Source organism: Emys orbicularis, chromosome 1 (genome assembly GCF_028017835.1).
Source record: "Emys orbicularis isolate rEmyOrb1 chromosome 1, rEmyOrb1.hap1, whole genome shotgun sequence".
Classification (NCBI taxonomy): Eukaryota; Metazoa; Chordata; order Testudines; family Emydidae; genus Emys; species Emys orbicularis.
Genome location: NC_088683.1, coordinates 164643678 through 164662781, shown reverse-complemented (window position 1 = coordinate 164662781; position 19104 = coordinate 164643678). Strand labels below are relative to the sequence as shown.

Sequence of the window (19104 nt, the reverse complement as noted above, 5' to 3'; positions counted from 1 at the left end):
GTGAAGCGGCGACGCTTCTTGACTTTGCCGCTTCTTGGCAGCAGGGTTCTCCCTTGTCAGTAGGCGGGCGCCATGGTGCCCGCGGGCACAGTGTTGGGGACCACTGGTCTAGAGGACAGGCAGTCTCCTCACACAGCCTGCAAGAAGAATGTATGCCATAATATGTCACACCAATGGTCCATTAAATCTAAGATCCTGCCTCTGGCATGGATTTATATCTGATGCTGCAAACAGCAAAGACTCTCTCCACAGTGCATATAGCCAGCTTACCCAAAAGGGAAACCCCTTCTAATTGGACATCCCCGTGCAGCTTTTCCCCACAGATGATAGGGCTAAGTGTCAGTGGTTCGGAGTTATCTAGAATTTTTTTTTGGGTGGTCACCATGAAGTTAGAAGAAAATATACACAACTACCTCAAAAGATTGTTTAGCACTAAACAAATTGGTTAATTCTATAGTACTCCAGCGGGCTAGCAAAAAGGATCTCCTCTGGCACATACTGTAGCTCAGTAGAAATGTTTCAGATGCCAATATTGGTATAATATTTCTGCCTCATTTATCTTCCTGTTATTTGTCTGCCTTGCCACCACTATCTTCATTTTTGTCTGATTCTGTCTCCTTCCTTCTCTGCATTTGTCTTTACCGTACCTCTCTCCTTCATCCTCCCTACTTTCATTTTACTCTTTTGTAGTCTCTGCGTAGACAGTTTCAGAGACAACAGCTTTCAAACGCTAGCCCTTCCCATCCTTGTGTAAAGAGGAGGAAAACCAAAAAAACACCATTGCATTTGATACAGAGAAGAAACAGGCCAGGAATTTGTAATCCTTGTTTCCTTTTACAACAGACTCCTTTGTAAGCTGCTACTACAGGCACTTACTGGAAACATGGCCAAGCTAGGGGCAGCCTATAGAGGAGTACAGAAAAATGCTTGTGCATAGCAGGTGGCCAACAATACGTTGTGACCCCACCACACACTCAGCAGCAGGGGAACAAAACATATGGTGGAAAGCAGGGGCTGCTTTCAGCAAGCCTGGGCGGTCCCTGGAGTGCTTAAGGGAGGTGGAGTTTTCAATCCAACGAACTCTTTCCTGCTCCAACTTCAATACAGAATGGAGCTGCTGACCCAGGAAAACCAAACCATCTAAACCAGGGGTGAGCAAACTGTGGCCCCTGGGGGAGGGGAGATGGAGGGCTCCATGTGTATTGCCCTTGCTGCGCCTCCCCCGAAGCTCCCATTGACCGCGGTTCCCCATTCCCAGCCAATCGGAGCTGTGGGGGGGGGGGGGGGGCGGTGCCTAGAGGCAACGCACGGAGCCCTCTGCCCAGAGGCCGCTGGGACATGGTGCTGGCGGTGCCGCGGGCCGGATCCAAAGCCCTGAGGGGCCGGATCCAAAGCCCTGAGGGGCGTAGTTTGCCCACCCCTGATCTAAACAATGTTCAGAGAAGGGTGGGTTCTCCCTCAGCCTATATTAGGATGCCTAGGGCTTGCGCCCCAAACTCCATTCCAAGAGAAATTCTGTTGCTGACAGACTCCAACAGCAGAAATACTTTGCACATAATAGTAATCACATCCTCAAATTTTCACTAAGTTAGCAGTTGCAAGAGTCAATTTAAGATTGATTATAATGTTATGGCAACTTTTACCACAAGTTATTACTATTTTAATAGCTTCCTTAAGTACATTTAATAAGTTCTGATCACTCACCTCTTCAGGAGTGATGACTCCAGTTTCTTTAAACTTTGACTCCTAGAATAAAGACAATTCAGAAACATTTACATCTCCGTTGACATTTGAATCCCACTCTCCAAGGCTGAAGAAAGTCTGCTAGGCTCTGATCCTGCAACTGTCTCTCTCTAGGTCAGCAATTCTCAAACTATGGGTTGTGACCCCATTTTAATGGGGTCACCAGAGCTGGCTTAGACTTGCTGGGGTCCAGGGCCGAAGTCCGAGGACTTCAGCCCTGGGGGGCGGGGCTCAGGTTACAGGCCACCTGCCTGGAGCTGAAGACCTTGGGCTTCGGCTTTGGTCCCCCACACCACCCATGGCAGTGGGGCTCAGGCTTTGGCCCCTTCACCCAGTGTGGTGGGGCTCAGGCGTCAGTCCCCACTCCTGGGCTCATGTAGTAATTTCTGTTGTCAGAAGAGGGTCGCGGTGCAATGAAGTTTGAGAACCCCTGCTATAGGTAGCTCTGTGCACCAGCTTGCGGGCAGTTGTGGGGCCAGTACCCTAGTTTGTAGCCAGCCTGCATCCATTTTCTATAGCACAGAACATAAGCAAGAAAGTAGTTCTTTGCAGAATCCAAGAGGTTATCAGAACTGCCACATAACTAAAGCATATTTTTCTGCAATTATAAACAGTTCAGTTGGCTAATAGGAGAGCTCCTGTGATCAATGCTATACTTGCTTAAGAGGCAGAAAGCCAATCAGAACCAGGCACACTCAGCCATGATTTGTGTAGCTGCCCTAAGTACTAAACTAAAAAATATTATCGTAATGCATCAGTCTGAGATTACAAAAAGCAAAGAAGTCCAGAAATGACGAATGATTGTTCCCACTGCCAATGTGCGCCTTGGACCCATTTTGTAGAGATATTTTATTATTTGCTTTTTTGGTGTATATATCCATCCCTTTATTGTGCGCCATGTGGAAACAGTTTTGAGTTTCTTGAATTTTCTCATGCTGTTTTCATTAACTTGTTCTCGGTTTGGACAAGGTACATTGCTATCTATAAGATTTCAGTTTACTTTTGCATTCAGACAGACATCTAGAAAGTTTGTTAAGTGTAAAAAACAGATGTAATTCATGCTCAGGTAAACCCAGAATGCACAGAAAATTTTAGACTCCAGAAGAAATAACATCAGCATTGAAAGACCAGAAGTTTTCCCCCGTAATTTTAAGACTACCCAAGAATGAGAGAACCAGTAGTTATCCATATTTGGGATGTGCCACCCATCACCATAATATTTGAGGTGGATTTCCTTCCTACTGCCCTGAACAGCCCTCAGATTTCATCATCAAGTCTCAGGCCTCTTTTCAACCAGTACTCTGACTCTAGGCTACAATTCCATCCTGTTCAATCCTCCAACATCATTCAGTCTTCAGTTAAGCATACATTCTACTGCCTCCACTGCCAGAGTTAATTGCCATAGATGCACAGCATGGGGCACAAAGTCGGAGGATGTCCAAATTGTCTCCTTCTAACAAGGGAGCTGAAAAAAGCAAAGCCTTCATATAAGCAATCTAGTCTCTCCCCCCCCCCCCTTCAAAGATGAAGGAAAAAATATAATTTAAGTGCATGATTCAGATGAGACAGGCAAAACTCTTGTTGTATCACTGCGAGACAATAGAATATCAACACTGCATGCCAATGAAAATTCTCCTTTTAAGAGTTTGGAATAATAGATAAATCTCAAGACTTTATGGCAGTACATTGTGTTACCATATCAAAGTCTCAGAATGCAATGACCTTAGGACTCGTTCCCAAGGTGCATCATACAGCACATACAAGTCTGGGATCCTGAGAGTGGGTGGGGCCAAAAATAGACTAGCCTGGATCCCCTGTCAACTTAGTGAAGTGTAAAAAGCTTAGCTTCTTTAGAAGGCAAGGCTACATTATGCTGCATTCCTAGTGGGTATTTTTAAAATCCCATCCATCTGTAGTAGAAAGAGAGCCTGAAGCAGAGGCCTGGTCCAAGGCCTGAATCAAAGTCAGCAAAAGTTATGCTTTGAGCAAAAGTCAGGCCCTCTCAAAAGGAGATGCTTGCCTGCAAGTTCACTGTTCGGTACATGAACTCGACGCCAGTATTGCTAGCATTGCTAAAATATACTGATTATGTAAATACATTCCCGCAGGCTAGGACAAGAACACCCCAACCTAGCACACGATAAGATGGTTTGACAGAAGTGATGACTAGTGATGTTTTGTCTGAAACATCAGGAGAAAGGTACAAGGGGTGGTAATAAACATCTTGAAACAGGTAAGGTAATACTGTATGCAAGTTGTTTATCCCAGATGGTTTGTTTCAGTCTATGAATGCTGGAATGCTTCACCTTAACCCTTTGTCCAGCTGCTGGTTCTCTGTCATGGGCAAACATGTATTAAGTTTACCTGTAGCACATATAGGGAACTAATACTGTGCTTTGTTGGCAATAAACCTGGCCTAACGCTTTCACCACTGAACAGAGTCTGTGGTCTTCTTGGGCAGTTCAATCGAAGTCTGCTGTGCGAGCTATCTTGTCAGAGCCTGTGCAGCACACACAGCAAGAACACACACAGAGCCAACAACTCACAGTTGTTGTTTTGTAGCATTCCAGTCTCTCACAACAAGCTATTCAAAGTGCAAGGATAGTGAACAGCATGTGTCTTCCTTTAATACAATGTGTTACAGTGGTTAGAAGGGGAAATTTGGAGTTAGAACTCCTGGGTTCTATTTCTAGCACAGCAAGTGACCCATTCAGTAAACGTAGACAAGTCACTTCAACTCCCTGTGCCTCAGTTTCTGTCTCTATACTCACAGTTACAGTGATGGGCAATGTTACAAAAACTTAGCTAAAACATGGACACCATAATATTTACTTCACAGGGGCAAGAAAATTGGGTTCATGAATGAAGAATGTTATAAAGTGGTCTACAAACAAGGATCTCTGATGTGAAGTACAAAATATGTAAGGAAGTTACATTATAGAAGCCTGAAATGATCAAGAGGAATGCGTTTTTGTTTTTTCCCTTAAAAGGGTCCCAGTAGAAACAACTCTTCTGAAAGCATGCAGTAAAGATCTGAAAGCAAAACTGTCCTCACTGTTTTCATTACCTGGACTGAGGAAAATCCAGAGACTAAACTGACAGCAAGAGAAGAGAATGGGGATTTTTTTTTAAAAATCATCAGTTTTAATACAAGGGATTATTAGTAACAGAGGCAAGAATACTTTGCAGTAGGACAGCTACATGTAACAAAGAACTAAAGTGACAGAAGTACCTGCATGTGTCACAGCTACATGAAGCACAGAAGTAGATAAAAGTATTTGCACATTACAAGGGTTTGGCAAGTATTAGACTAGGTCTAACAGAGCAACTAGACACCCACAGCAGGCACAGACCAGCTGCAGTGGTTTAGCTACTGTGTAGACATAGCCTTATTTAAAGGCCTTGCCAACACACAAAAATTGTACTGCTTAAACTACACTGGTATAATAAGAGTGGTACAATCCTCCCGCCACCCCCCGGAGTGTGGACTCAGTTATACCCAGGTGCTTATACGAGCATAATTTTTCTCTATAAAGGAAGGAGAACAAGCTATAGTGGTATAAGGGCACGTCTTCACTACCCGCCGGATCGGCGGGTAGCAATCGATCTATTGGGGATCGACTTATCGCGTCTCGATCCCTGATCGCTCTGCCGTCGACTCCGGAAACCCACCACGGCAAGAGGCGGAAGCGGAGTCGACGGCAGAGCAGCAGCGGTCGACTCGCCGCCGTCCTCACAGCCAGGTAAGTCGACCTAAAATACGCAACTTCAGCTACACTATTCACGTAGTTGAAGTTGCGTATCTTAGGTCAACCCCCCCCCCGTAGTGTAGACCTAGCCTCAGGCACCTATGGTGACCAGATAGCAAGTGTGAAAAAACAGGACAAATTTTTGGGAGGAGCCAAGGAAGCTATAGTTATGTATAAAGACAAAGCCCTTAGTATCAGGGCGGTGCTGATAATATCAGGACATCTGGTCACCCTAAAGGCACCTTTCCACCCATGAAACTGCACCTAGACTAGTACAACCCCTAGTGTAAACATCTCAGTACAAAGTCACGCCCCTAACCAACACAGCAACACCGGCACCACAACTGTCATCGCCCAGGCCTAGGAGCCGGTACCCGAGGGCAAGTCACCGTTAAAGGCTCCCTGCCCACTTGTAGCCTAGCTCGGGGGACAAGCCGGGCCCCTCCCAGTGTCCGGGGCTGCGCCCGCCGCCACCTCCCGGCCTGGAGCAGAGCGGGCTCCCTCCCCGCGCTGTGACAGCCCCGCACGCCCCGGGGCCCCGCTGGCGGGACGTGCATATGAAGGCGACACGGGGACGGAGCAGGCTGGGGGCCGTTTCGCGGCTCTCGCTGGGACACCAGCCTGCCCCAGACACTAGCGGGCTACGCCGCCGCGGGAACCGCCCCGGGTGTGTGTGTGTGGGGGGGGGGGTCCGACGGGAAGAGGCACCTCCGGGCCCACCCCCTCCGCCCGGGGTCAGGCTGCGGCGGCCCCACCGGGCGGTACCTTGAGCACGGGAGTGAGGTACTCGGCCACCTCCAGCGCCTTCCCCTTCACCGTGTTGATGACGTTCTGCATCCTGCCGGCGCGCGCGGGGGTCCCTAACGCCCACAGCCCCGCTAGCGCCACAAGCCTTCAGCAGCGCTCACCGCCAGCCAGAGTCACATGACCTGTTCTCCCCCACGCACGTGATACAGAAGTCCAGAGAGGGAAAAGCTCCGCTCACAGCTTTATGCTTGCACGGCAGATTGCCGGCTAGAGCCCAGAACGCGCATGCGCACGTGAAGAGCCAGTTCCCTGCGCGCACGCGTAGAATGGGGGGCCGGATAAGGAAGAGGAGAAAGGACGTGCGCAGTGGGCTGCACGGGGAAGGGATCACATGACTGTATGGGGCGCTTCCCAACACGTGACTAAGCGGCAAGGGGCGTGCGCGAGTGGTGATGCTGGATGGGGGAGCCGCTGCCGCCTGGTGAGCTGGGGGGGCGGGGTCTGGGAGCTGTGAGGGCGCGTGTCACTCGCTGCCCCCGCGCCGAGGGGCCCGCGATGCGGCGTCGTGGTGGCGGCGGGGCCGGCGCGGAAGCCCGGGGGAGCGGCGCTCTCTGAGGCGGGGCTGCCTCGGCCTGGGAGCGAGCGCGCGGCCCGCATCAGCCCCGAGCAACGCCGCTGCCCGGAGCGGGACCCGGCGCGGCTGCCCTGGCCCGGGTCTCACACGGGAAGCGTCTTTGGCTTCAGGCAGCGGCGATCCGCGTCGGCGGCATGTCGGGGCATCCGGTAGCTAGGGCGGCCCGTGCCCAGCGCTCCCCTCTCTGGCACCATCCTGGGTAATTACTGCTCCCCGTCAGAGGCGGCCCCGTGCGGGTGGCCGTGCTGCTGGCGGCCCCTCCCGTCTGTACTGCAGCAGGGCGCCCACCGGGAGCAGCTTTCTAGGGTAAACACCGGGCCGGGCAGCTGCACATGCTACGTCTTTGTACCTACGATTTCTGGGCACCTGCAGCCTCTTCTGTACTGACACTTGATTCAGCCCATGGGTCTCCAGGCAGTTTTCCAGCTTGGCTCTCAGACTGGGCGTGTCTACACTACAAAATTAGGTCGATTTTATAGAAGTCAATCTTTAGAAAACGATTTTATACAGTTGATCGTGTATGTACCCATTAAGCACTGTAGGTCGGCAGAGTGCATCTTCAATACTGTGACTAGCATCAACTCATAGAGTGATGCACTGTGGGTAGCTATCCCATAGTCCCCGCTGCCCATTGGAATTCTGGGTTAAGCTCTCAGTGCCTGATGGGGCAAAAACATTGGCATGGGTGGTTTTGGGTACATGTTGTCAGTCTTCCCTCCCTCTCTCCTTGAAAGCAACGGCAAACAATCGTTCCGCACCTTTTTTCCTGGGTTACCCATGCAGATGCCATAGCATAGCAAGCATGGAGCCCACTCAGCTCAGCACTGCTGTTGTGAGCATTGTAAACACCTCCCGCATTATTCTGCAGTATGTGCAGAACTTGGCTAGGAGCCGCCAGCACGAGGATGATTGTGAGGAGGACATGGACACAGACGTTCCTGAAAGCATGGGATGTGGCAGTTGGGATATCGTGACGGCAGTGGGGCTGGTTGATACAGTGGAACGCCGATTCTGGTCCCGGCAAACAAGCACAGACTGGTGGGACCACATAGTGTTGCAGGTATGAGATGATTCCCAGTGGCTGCGAAACTTTTGCATGCATAAGGCCACTTTCATGGAACTTTGTGAGTTGCTTTCCCCTGCCCTGAAGCGCAGGAATACCAAGATGAGACCTGCCCTCACGGTTGAGAAGCGAGTGGCGATAGCCCTGTGGAAGCTTGCAATGCCTGACTGCTACTGGTCAGTTGGGAATCAATTCGGAGTGGGCAAATCTACCATGGGGGCTGCTGTGATCAAGGTAGCCAAGGCAATCACTAACCTTCTGCTAGCAAGGGTAGTGAGTCTGGGAAATATGCAGGTCATACTGGATGGCTTTGCTGCAATGGGGTTCCCTAACTGTGGTGGGGCGATAGATGGAACGCATATCCCTATCTTGGCACCGGACTACCTTGCCAACCAATACATAAACCGCAAGGGGTACTTCTTAATGGTGCTGCAAGCACTGGTGGATCACAAGGAACGTTTCACCAACATCAACGTGGGATGGTCGGGAAAGGTGCATGATGCTTGCATCTTTAGGAACTCCGGGCTATTCGAAAAGCTGCAAGAAGGGACTTACTTCTCAGACCAGAAAATTACCATTGGGGATGTTGAAATGCCAATAGTTATCCTTGGGGACCCAGCCTACCCCTTGCTCCCATGGCTCATGAAGCCGTACACAGGCAGCCTGAACAGTAGTAAGGAGCAGTTCAACTATAGGCTGGGCAAGTGCAGTTAAGTTCTTTGGACATTTAAAAGCTCGCTGGTGCTGTTTGCTGACTAGGTTAGACCTCAGTGCAACCACTATTCCCATTGTTATTGCAGCTTGCTGTGTGCTCCATAATATCTGAGAGAGTAAGGGGTAGATGTTTATGGCGGGGTGGGCGGTTGAGGCAAATCACCTGGCGGCCAATTTTGAACAGTCAGACACCAGGGCGATTAGAAGAGCACAGCTAGGAGCGCTGCGCATCAAGAGAGGCTTTGAAAAACAGTTTCATGACTGGCCAGGCTACGGTGTGACAGATGCAAAACCACCCCCTTTGTTGAATGTACTTCCCTGTAAGCCAATCTCTCTCCCCCCCACACCTCCGACCACAGCTGGCAAAGGAAATAAAGTCCCTATTGTTTTGAATCCATGCATTCTTTATTTATTAAGTGAGATCACTGACAAGGTAGCCCAGGTGGGGTGGAGGAGGTGGGAAGGACGAGGCCACATTGCTTATTGCAGCCACACTACAAATCAAAGCTGTTTGAATGACAGCATTCTGTTGCTTGGGCCGTCCTCTGGAGTGGAGTGGCTGGGTGACTGGAGCCTTCCCCGCCACCCCCCGCGTTCTTGGGCATCTGGGTGAGGAGGATATGGAACTTGGCGAGGAGGGAACGCGGTTATACAATGGATGCAGCGGCTGTCTGTGCTCTTGTTGCCTTTCCTGCAGCTCCACCAGACGCCTGATCGTGTCCGTTTGCTCCCCCATTAGCCTCAGCATCTCCTTCTGCATGTTCTGATCACGCTCACTGAATGCTTTCCTGGCCTCCGCCACTGAATGCTTCCATGCATTCAGCTGTGCCCTATCAGTCCGGGAGGATTGCATGAGCTCAGAAAATATGTCATTGCGAGTGCATTTTTTTCGCCTTCTAATCTGCGATAACCTCAGGGATGGAGATGATATGGGGAGCATAGAAACATTTGCACCTGCAGGGGGGAATAAAAAGGAAGAATAAAATTTAAGAAGATACATTTCTGAGAACAAAAGGGAGACTCTTTCATAGTGAATCAAACAATTCACAGCAGACAGCACGTGTGCTTAAGGTACAAGGTCACATTTTGCCTTTTATATTGAGCGCCTGCTGGTATGGTGACACATCACACACGGCTGGGCAACAGAATTCGGTTTCCAGGCAGCCATGGTAAGCCAAAGGGTACGCGGGGTTGGCTTCTGCCTTCATAACATGTGGGAATGGTTTCAAACTGCAGTGCCCCCCTTTTCCATAGCAAGCAATGCCAATTGGGTTTGTCATTTAAAAGGAGGGGCTGCGGTTTTGGGGTGGATGTGCAGCACACCCCTCCCCCCACTGTGTGGCTATTCTCCAGGATGATCCATTTTAGCCAAGTGCAAACAGCCCAGCATGAATGCGGTCCTTTTACTGTTCACTTACAAAACTTCCCCTATTTCAGCCAGGTGACCATGAATGATATCACTCTCCTGAGGCTGACACAGAAAGATAAAGATTGAATGTTGCATGAATGCGACCAAAACCCAGGACCATGGTTTGTGCTGCAGTGATTCCAGACCACTTTCTACTGGCTTGGCGTGGTAAAGTGTCCTACCGTGGAGGAAGAAATAAGGCAGCCCTCCCCAGAAACCTTCTGCAAAGGCTTTCAGAGTACATCCAGGAGAGCTTCATGGAGATGTCCCTGGAGGATTCCCCTCCATCTCCAGACATGTTAACAGACTTTTCCAGTAGCTGTACTGGCCATGAATGCATCCCAATTCTTCAGGGCAAATCAAACATTAAACACAATTGCTTTTAACCCCTGTAGTTTAGTTACAAATGTGTACTCACTAGAGGTGCTTTCTCCGCCTTCAGGGTCTGGGAACTCGCCTTGGGAGGGTATTGGCTCCAGAGTGATGAAAAGTTCCTGGCTGCCGGGGAGAACGGATTCTCCCCTTGCCTGCTGCGCATTCTCCTCCTCCACAAAATCCTCCTCCGTGTTGCATGAGACTCCCCCCTTGCAGGTGTTCACGGACAGTGGTAGGGTACTGGGGTGTCCCCCTCCCCCCCCCCCCCGAATGGCATGCAGCTGATCACAGAAGCGATATGTATGGGGCTGTGATCTGGAGCGACTGTTTGCCTCCTTTGTCTTGTCGATTTTGACATATATATATTAGCATTTCTTCTTTTTGATTGGAGTTCTGCCTGCACAGATTCTTCTCCCCATAGAGCAATCAGATCCAGTGTCTCCTGTTCGCTCCATGCTGGAGCTCGTTTGCAATTCTGGGGGGACTGCATGGTCACCTGTGCTGCTGAGCTCGCCACGCTGACCAAACAGGAAATGAAATTCAAATTTTCCCAGGGCTTTTCGTGTGTACCTGGTTAGTGCATCGGAGTTGAAAGTGCTATCCAGAGCGGTCACATTGGAGCACTCTGGGATAGCTCCCGGAGGCCAATACTGTCTAATTGCACAACACTGCGTCTGCACTACCCCAAATTCGACCCAAGAAGGTTGATTTTAGCGCTACTCCCCTCGTCGGGGAGGAGTATAGCAGTCGATTCTAAGAGCCCTTTAGGTCAACGGAAGGGGTTGGTTGTGTAGCCGCATTGCTTATAAAATTGACCTAACGTGGCTAAATTCGACCTAATCTCGTAGTGTAGACCAGCCCTTAGTGAAACAAAGTTTGGGGCTTCTCCTGCTCTTTGTCTTAGCAGCACCAATAAGAAACAGGAGCGGGTTTCTGTTTGCATTCTTGTTTCCTAATTTCAGTGCTTCAGGTAACTAAATTATAGTAAACATAAGTCTTGATCATGTTAATATATGCTGTTTAGTAAGACTGAGAGGTTTGTGTAGGGGTTTGGACTACTATCGTTGGACTCTATGGAAATGAATGAGATCCTGTTTCAGCACATGAGACATAGCAAATTGCCAACGGTAGGAACAAAAATTTTTTTTAAAATGTGAGACGTCATAAAAGAATAGATAGATATCAAGACTATGCTATTTGTTTAACCCCAGTAGTTATTCAGCATTGTACAAATACATCCTTCTCCCAGCATTGCTTTTTTGGGTCTTCCACTGGAGCATTCAGTGCATGTTGTGTATCTCTTTTGCTGCTGCTCAGAGATTTTTCCAAAGCAGCAATAGAATGAAACTATGGTAGGGCTCCAGAAAGCAATAAAATCGTGTGTGCTTAGGTATCTGTTATCAGTGTCTGAAAATACGTGTACAAGGTGTTTTCATTTTGTTGTCCAAAGGGCATTGACAGCCAGACAGCAGAATGGAGACCAAGTGCTGCAGCCCGTCTCTATGGTGCTCCAAGTCAGCCTTGTACACATTCCTGCTAGGAGGAGCATTTGTTACCTTGGGTTCAAGTCGTATTCTCCTGATGAAGTATTCCGCCAATGAAGGTAAGGTTGGATGTTTAATATATAATGTATTACCTGCAGAAATTAGAGTTTTCTACTTGGGGTAAGACAATGTAGATGCTGAGATTAAACCACTCTATTGCAAATATATTTACTAGGTTTGATGTCCCATTCGAGCAGTGTGTTTATCCTTGCCTTTCACCTGCAGGTTTGTTAGGAGCATAAATGTTTTAATACAGAATCTGTTTCTGGGGGAGCAGTGTGGTCTAGCGTAGTGTTTCTCAAACGTGGCCACCAGGGGCTTTTCTTGCGGCCACAGCCTCCTGGGCAGTGATTTGGGGGCGGGGGGGCAGGGCAGGCGCAAAGCAGCGGCCCCTCCCCAGGGGCCACCAGGAGTGGTTGGGCCCTGCCTCCCTCCGAAGAGAGACAAGCTGGAGGAACAGGCAGCCAATGAGTTCCCCACCTTCCCAGGAGCAGTGGGATCGGGTGGCAGGCTTTAACCACGGGGCTTTGGGCTCTGTCCCCTGGGCATGTGGCTTTGGGCTCCATTCCCTGGCTGTGTGGTGATGGGCTCTGACTCTAAGCTCATCCTCCCCCCCATCACCACTGGCCCCCGCTGCCTCTGTACCTACCTCCCCATCCAAGGGTTAATTTGTCCCAGGGCTTGCTTGCCGGGGCTGAGTAAGTCTGTTGTGAAAAGTGATATTGTATGTTTGTTAATATCACTTTTCACAGCACACTTAGTAGCTAGCAAGTCTAAAAAAAAAAAAAAGCAACCAAAAAAAGCAACAGAAACAATAAGCAAAATGACAAGAACGTTCAAAACACCTTATTTGTGTTTCTATTCTGTTTAGGCCCAATAAAGAATAGAAACAACTGTACACTATTTTTATTATTGAGTCTGTAAAAAGAAAACACCCTACATAGATAGATTGCAATGATTTGGACATGTACCTTTGCATATTTATTTGTTTTTCCTAAAGTTAATTAAGTATTTTAGGTAAAATTTTCACCAACTCTTGCTGGTGGCCGCACTCTGAGGCCACCAAAAAAATTGTTATGAGAACCCCTGATCTAGTGGATAGAGCACTGGACTCAGGAGACCTGGATTCTATTCCTCATTCTGCCTCTGATCTGCTGGGTAACCTTGGGCAAGTCTGTGCTTCTGTTTCCCCATCTGTAAAATGGGGGTATGGCACCTCTTTCATTTAAAGCTCTTTCAGATCTACTGATGACAAGAGTGATATAAGACTTAGTTGTTATTGTTATTGTGCATTGGAATCTGTCAGCAAAGAGAGTTTTTTCTATGCTGAAAACCTTCTATTTAGCCCTGATGTGCCTGATATTGGAAGGTGCTATGCCTTCAACTCCCACAGAAGTCAGTCTTTCATGATCAGGCCTTTTGTTACTATATAGTATTGTGGCTGCCAACTTTAGTAAAAACTGATAGAGTATGTGTGAAACAGATTTTAAATACTTACAATAATTCTGGCTAACAATGAAAGGGCCTAATCCTTGAAGAAGGGTTAGCCAACTTAACAACCTCAAACTTGTAAAATTGTCAGTTTTATGTGAGCAAAAAAAAAAAAAGCTCAAATTTAATTAAATTGGGAAAGTATGATTTTTCATCTTTCAGTAGCACTCTATAATGGCTGAACTAATTGTACTCAACCTTTCCTGAAGAATTCAAACTTATGAGCTTGAGACTAAGCATGGAAAACTTCAGCCTGGAAAGTGAAATGTTCAAGAAGTTGTGTGCCATTGAAAATATGGAGTATTTATAGTTAAAGTCATGAACATAACCTTAACTTACAAAGTGTGCTTTGTTTATGGAACCTGGTCAAAACTTTTTAATGGATGTGTTTAAGCGATTATCATGGAATTGTTGTGCTCTTTCTGTTGCTCTAAATGTGATTGGAAAAGTTGGATGAGTAAGAATGTTTATTTGCTATAATAATTTTGCTGAATTTCACAGATAACAAATACGATTACCTTCCTGCAACTGTGAATGTGTGCTCAGAGCTAGTTAAACTGGTGCTATGTATGACAGTGGCACTGTGGATAACAACAAAAGGTAAGTTCATATGGCTAAAAATCTGTTAGGAAATGTTCATCTTATACTTTAAATCCCTCTGCTTTTGTATGATGGATTCAAATGTACAGTAATTGTACTATACGTGTGGTGTACCATGTTAGAGCCTATTTGCAGTGGTAACGGGGACAGTATCTTCACTGAGAGTTAACTTGAGTTGCACTCTGCACTCGATTAACTCCTCTTGAGTTAGTGTAGCTTGAGTGACAGAGGCTACACTGTGAAATTGTACAGAGCAATTGTATAAGTGTGGCGACGACACAGGAAAGGAAATAGAACACCAGGTTTCTGGTAGCCAGAGAGCTTCAAAAGCCTCAAGCCAAAAAGCCTCCAGGAAAACTTTTCCTGGGGTTTTTATTTCTCTCCTTACTTTGTTTACAACACTTCTTAGTGGTTACATTCCTGCGCATAGAAAAGCCAGGCAGTATACAGGCACACAAGATAACAGACCCATCTCTTGAGCGCGTGAACACCAGCTGCGAGGGTAGGAATCAAATCAGCCAAAAGTTTCCCAAACACAGACACTGAGGCGAAGGTCACTCCTGCCTTGTGGCCATGGAAATAGTGTGCCGTAACCATGGCTAACAATTTGGGAGCTAGCATTCCTACATCCCCCCCCCTATTTTATTTTATATGCGGTGTTTAGACAAAGCACCTTCGCAGGGTAGCATACACAATATCACTAGATTGGGTATACACTAAGCAAAGCAACAAAGTAAAACGCCAAAGATCAAAACTAAGACCCCATACTATAAGAGGGTCTTTATCCACCCTAAGGGTGGCTATAACTAAATGTAATTCCATCAAGGAAGAAAAACGTCCTGGCGGATAGCTTAAACATAACATTTCAGCATATCAATTTGCTATTACATGCAATTACTATTATCAGTAAGCTTAAAACAGCACATTTCTTTCACTGTCTCACACCCCAGATGTTGCTGGGTGGTTTGCAGACAGGAACAAGGCAAGTACTTAACAGACCTTGCATTTCCGGGGCAACGGCCAGGCAGAAATCAGATTGATTTAATACTTCTGCCAGGTGGACCCAGATGTTAAACTGCAGCCGCTGCTTCATCTGGGGTTCGCCTTGGCAGCCAGGGGCCAACAGGAAACTTCCCAGTACACACAAAATAAGGAGTGAATTAGCATTAAGGCAAGCTAACAATGTCACAAGGTAACTTTCTGCGGTAGGTTCCAGCTGGTGCTGCACTCGCAGCTGCTCGGCCTGCAATGAGAGGGCTTTGACCTGTCCCCAGGTTATGCGCTGCGGGGGCCCCCACGGGGGGCGCTGGCGAGGACGCTCGGGATCCTGCAGATGTAGGTTGAACTGAGGAATGGGGTTCGACAGTCCCTGGTGCCAGTAAATGCATGGTACATTGAATGTTATTTAGCTGGCATCCATTTTCTCTGATGGTCTGAAAGACAAAAGAACAGAGGTCTACCCCATCTGGGCAGTCAGTCAAATTCAAATGATTCAGGGTAAAAGGCACTGCAGCCAGCCATTCCTGGCGGGGAGGAAGGCCTACTGGAATCCCCCCTTTCTGTTTTTGGTGAGCCAGGGCCTGTTTAAGCGCACGGTTGACCCGTTCCACAATGGCCTGGCCTGTGGGATTATACGGGATACCAAATGTGTGGATAACATCCCACGTGGTACAAAAGGAGGCAAAGGCTGAACTGCAGTAGGCGGGGCCGTTGTCGGTCTTAAGATGGGACGGGTGACCCATGATTGCCATAGCGCGAATCATGTGATTAATAACATGACGAGAGGCCTCACCCTTCTGGGGGGTGACCCACACATAATGGGAAACGGTATCTACATACACGTGAAGATACTGCCAGGGGGCAAAAGGCGAAAAGTGTGTAACATCCATTTGCCAAAGCTGATTGGCCGAGGTTCCACGAGGATTAACCCCTACCTCCGGGCTATTGGAGAGAGAAGCGCAAAGGTCACACTGGCGAACGATGGCCTGCGCCTGATGCAATGGGAGAGTGAACTGCTTGGCAAGGGCTTTGGCGGACTTATGAAAAAAGGCGTGGCTTTCAATTGGGGAGGAAAAAATCGAGGCCACCGATTTGACCGCCTGGTCGGCCACCGCGTTACCTTCTGTCAATAGGCCCGGTAGTGTGGTGTGACTACAAATATGTGCCACGAAAAGTGGGCTAGAGCGGGAGGAAAGAAGCTATTGCAGGGTAAGAAAAAGGGCCAACAAATTGTCATCACAGGAGGGCGACACATAGGAACCTGGAAGAGACTTAAGAACATTAGTAACATAAAGACTGACAGTAATAAGATTAAAAGGGTCATCCTGGAAGCATCGGCAGGCCAGGATGACAGCGGCCAATTCTGCGCGCTGGGGGGAACGCTGAGGCAGGGTAAAGCGGACTTGCCAAATGCCTTGCGCCTGCCAGCTGACCGCACCTCGCGTTGGGCCGCCGTCCGTAAAAAGGGTAAGTGCATCCTCAATGGGGACGGTTGACAAAGACGGCCGGAGGTGAAGATAACATTGTTGTAGGAGTGAAAGGCGGGGGTCAGGGGGAATGTGATATTTAATTTCCCCGACATAGTCAGCAAGAGACAATTGGAGGGTGGCACTGCAAGAGACAGCGCGTTCCCAGTCTTTAGCCGGGATGGGGACAATAATGGCAACGGGGTCCCAACCCAAAAGGGTATGGGACCGTTCTCGCACTTTAAAAATCAGCTCGGCGGCCTGTTGAGGGAGTGTCTGAATAGTATGCGGAGGGGAGTGGGTCAAATAAATCCATTCAATTAAACGAAGACGCGCTGCCGCCCCCTCCTGGGCGAGGACAGCTGTCGGTTGTGGAAGTGTGGGAAGCAAAATGGCAAAAAGGGGCTGTTCCCTTTCTCGGCGGTCGACCCACACCTGGGCCAGGGTCCGGTTAATGAGGGTGACCGCTTGGCGCTGTTCCTGGGAAACGGGAATAACATCTCCGGGGATGCGGCCCTGCCGAAGGCCAGAAAAAAGAGGGGACAGCATGGAGGTAGTCAGAGGGCAAAAAGGACGAATCCCAATTGAGGGACCCCAATAACTGTTGGAGCTGCACAAACGTAAGAGGGTTGGGCAATACCAACTCGGGACAAACTGGACGGGCAAATGACTGGAGCATACGGTGACCAAGATACAAAAAGGGTGGCTGATGCTGGATCTTGTCCGGTGCCACGACCAGGCCACACGCCGCAAGCTGGTGGCGCAGTTCGTCCAGCCAGTCATCAGGGAGGACGGGGTGAGCCACCAGGATATCATCCATATAGTGGTAAATTAAAGCATCCGGGCGTGCTGTGCGAAACGGCCGTAAGGCTTGCGCAACAAAATGCTGACACAAGGTGGGGCTGTTTAACATGCCTTGAGGGAGCACATTCCACTGATAGTGTGGAGTGGGCTGGGAGTGGTTCAAAACCGGAACAGTAAAGGCAAAACGCACCCGGTCCTCAGGGTGCAGGGGGATGGTAAAAAAACAATCTTTTAAATCTATTACAAATAACTGGTAATCACAGGGGATAAGGTTGGGATTGGGGGTACCACACTGCAGGGGACCCATAGGCTGTATAATTTTATTAATGGCGCGAAGATCCTGCAGAAGGCGCCACTTACCAGATTTCTTTTTAATTACAAACACGGGGGTATTAAAGGGGCTAGTGGACTCCTCCAAATGTCCTGCCTGCAGCTGGTCATTAACCAAGTGCTGGAGGGCCTCCAGCTTTTCCAGAGGAAGCGGCCACTGCGCAACCCATACGGGCTCGTCAGTGAGCCAACGGAGGGGGAGGGACATACGCCTAGTCATCAATATGGATGGTGGCAGTGAACTGTATTAATAAATCACGGCCCCACAGATTAAGGTGGACGGGGAGAATAATAGGCCGGATATGGGCGCGGCGGGTGCCTTGAGGCGCCCTAACCTCCAACCATTGGGCACTCCGTTGTGAGTCCTGCGCCCCGCCCACACCCCAAACCGCCGGAGCCTGCTCCGTGGGCCAATGGGCGGGCCACTGCGTGGCGGCGATGACGGTGACGTCTGCCCCAGAGTCAATAACACCCTCAAACGGCTGATCGTTGAGGCAGTAAATGCGTTTGGGTTGGGGTGCTCCAATGTCTTTAACGACCGCTGCCACTTGTGGGTGAATAGTGCGCTGGTCGGTGGACCCGAAGCCTCCGGTTCGGGGAACGTTTCTTCCCCCTGCCGGAAGGGAGTAGGGCACAAGTATGAGTTGCGCCCAGGCATCTCCCTGAAACAGCTGTTTCGGGAGATGGCTCCACAGTTGAACATGGATAATTCCACCATAGTCCAAATCCACCACCCCAGGCACCACAAACAGGCCCTGCTTGCTGGCGGACGAGCGGGGCAGGACAAGGCCCACCACGCCCTCCGGCAGCGGGCCCTGGATCTGGGACGGCATGAGGAGGACCTCCCCGGGGAGAGTAATATCCATATTTTCCTGATTAACCAGGTCAATCCCTGCACTGCCCCTTGTGGCGGCGGGGACGTCGTGCACGGAGAGGGGCGCGACCTTGGGTCTCGGGCTGGTCGCAGGCCCGCCTACTAGTTTCCCGGGGGGTTGTCTCGGTTGGCAGCCAAAAACCGGTTGTCACCCCCGGCCAAACGACACTGCGCAGCCCAATGGTAGCCCTTCTTGCATTTTGGACACAGCGTGCGGGGCCTCTGGTCTGTTCGGGGTTTGGGTTTGTTTCCCCCCCCCCCCCCCCCAGGGGCCCGACACTCCCGCCAAAAATGTCCGGGCTTTTGGCAATTAAAGCAGTTCCCCTGAGGCTTCTGCCCCTTGTGCAGGGTAGCTGCCAGCAGGGCCATCTGATGGGTCTGAGTACCCACGTCAGCACACGCCTGCAGCAATTCTGCCAGGGTATACCCGGGGCGCCCGACCACTGCCTGCATGGCACGGCGGCAATCTGCATTGGCATTTTCGTAAGCCAATTTTATCATTAATTCAGTCTGGGCTTGCGGGTTATCAATCTGCCTCTGGACTGCCTCTTGGAGGCGGTCAA

At 49.4% G+C, this 19104-nt stretch overlaps 2 protein-coding genes across 2 annotated transcripts in view; one reads left to right on the top strand and one right to left on the bottom strand.

Moving 5' to 3' along the window:
- The window catches only part of ATG3 (autophagy related 3), a 38872-nt gene extending 32462 nt beyond the window's left edge, over window positions 1–6410 (bottom strand). The window contains exons 1-2 of the mRNA XM_065400628.1: window positions 6258–6410; window positions 1705–1746 (exon numbers count right to left, since the gene is read on the bottom strand). Coding sequence (XP_065256700.1) covers window positions 1705–1746; window positions 6258–6329 — 114 coding nt within the window. The 5' untranslated portion in view covers window positions 6330–6410. The remainder of the gene's footprint in view (window positions 1–1704; window positions 1747–6257) is intronic.
- A 257-nt stretch (window positions 6411–6667) lies between these two features.
- SLC35A5 (solute carrier family 35 member A5) overlaps window positions 6668–19104 on the top strand; it is a 28448-nt gene continuing 16011 nt past the window's right edge. The window contains exons 1-3 of the mRNA XM_065400641.1: window positions 6668–6720; window positions 11884–12036; window positions 13970–14068. Of these exons, the coding sequence (XP_065256713.1) occupies window positions 11907–12036; window positions 13970–14068 (229 nt within the window). The 5' untranslated portion in view covers window positions 6668–6720; window positions 11884–11906. The remainder of the gene's footprint in view (window positions 6721–11883; window positions 12037–13969; window positions 14069–19104) is intronic.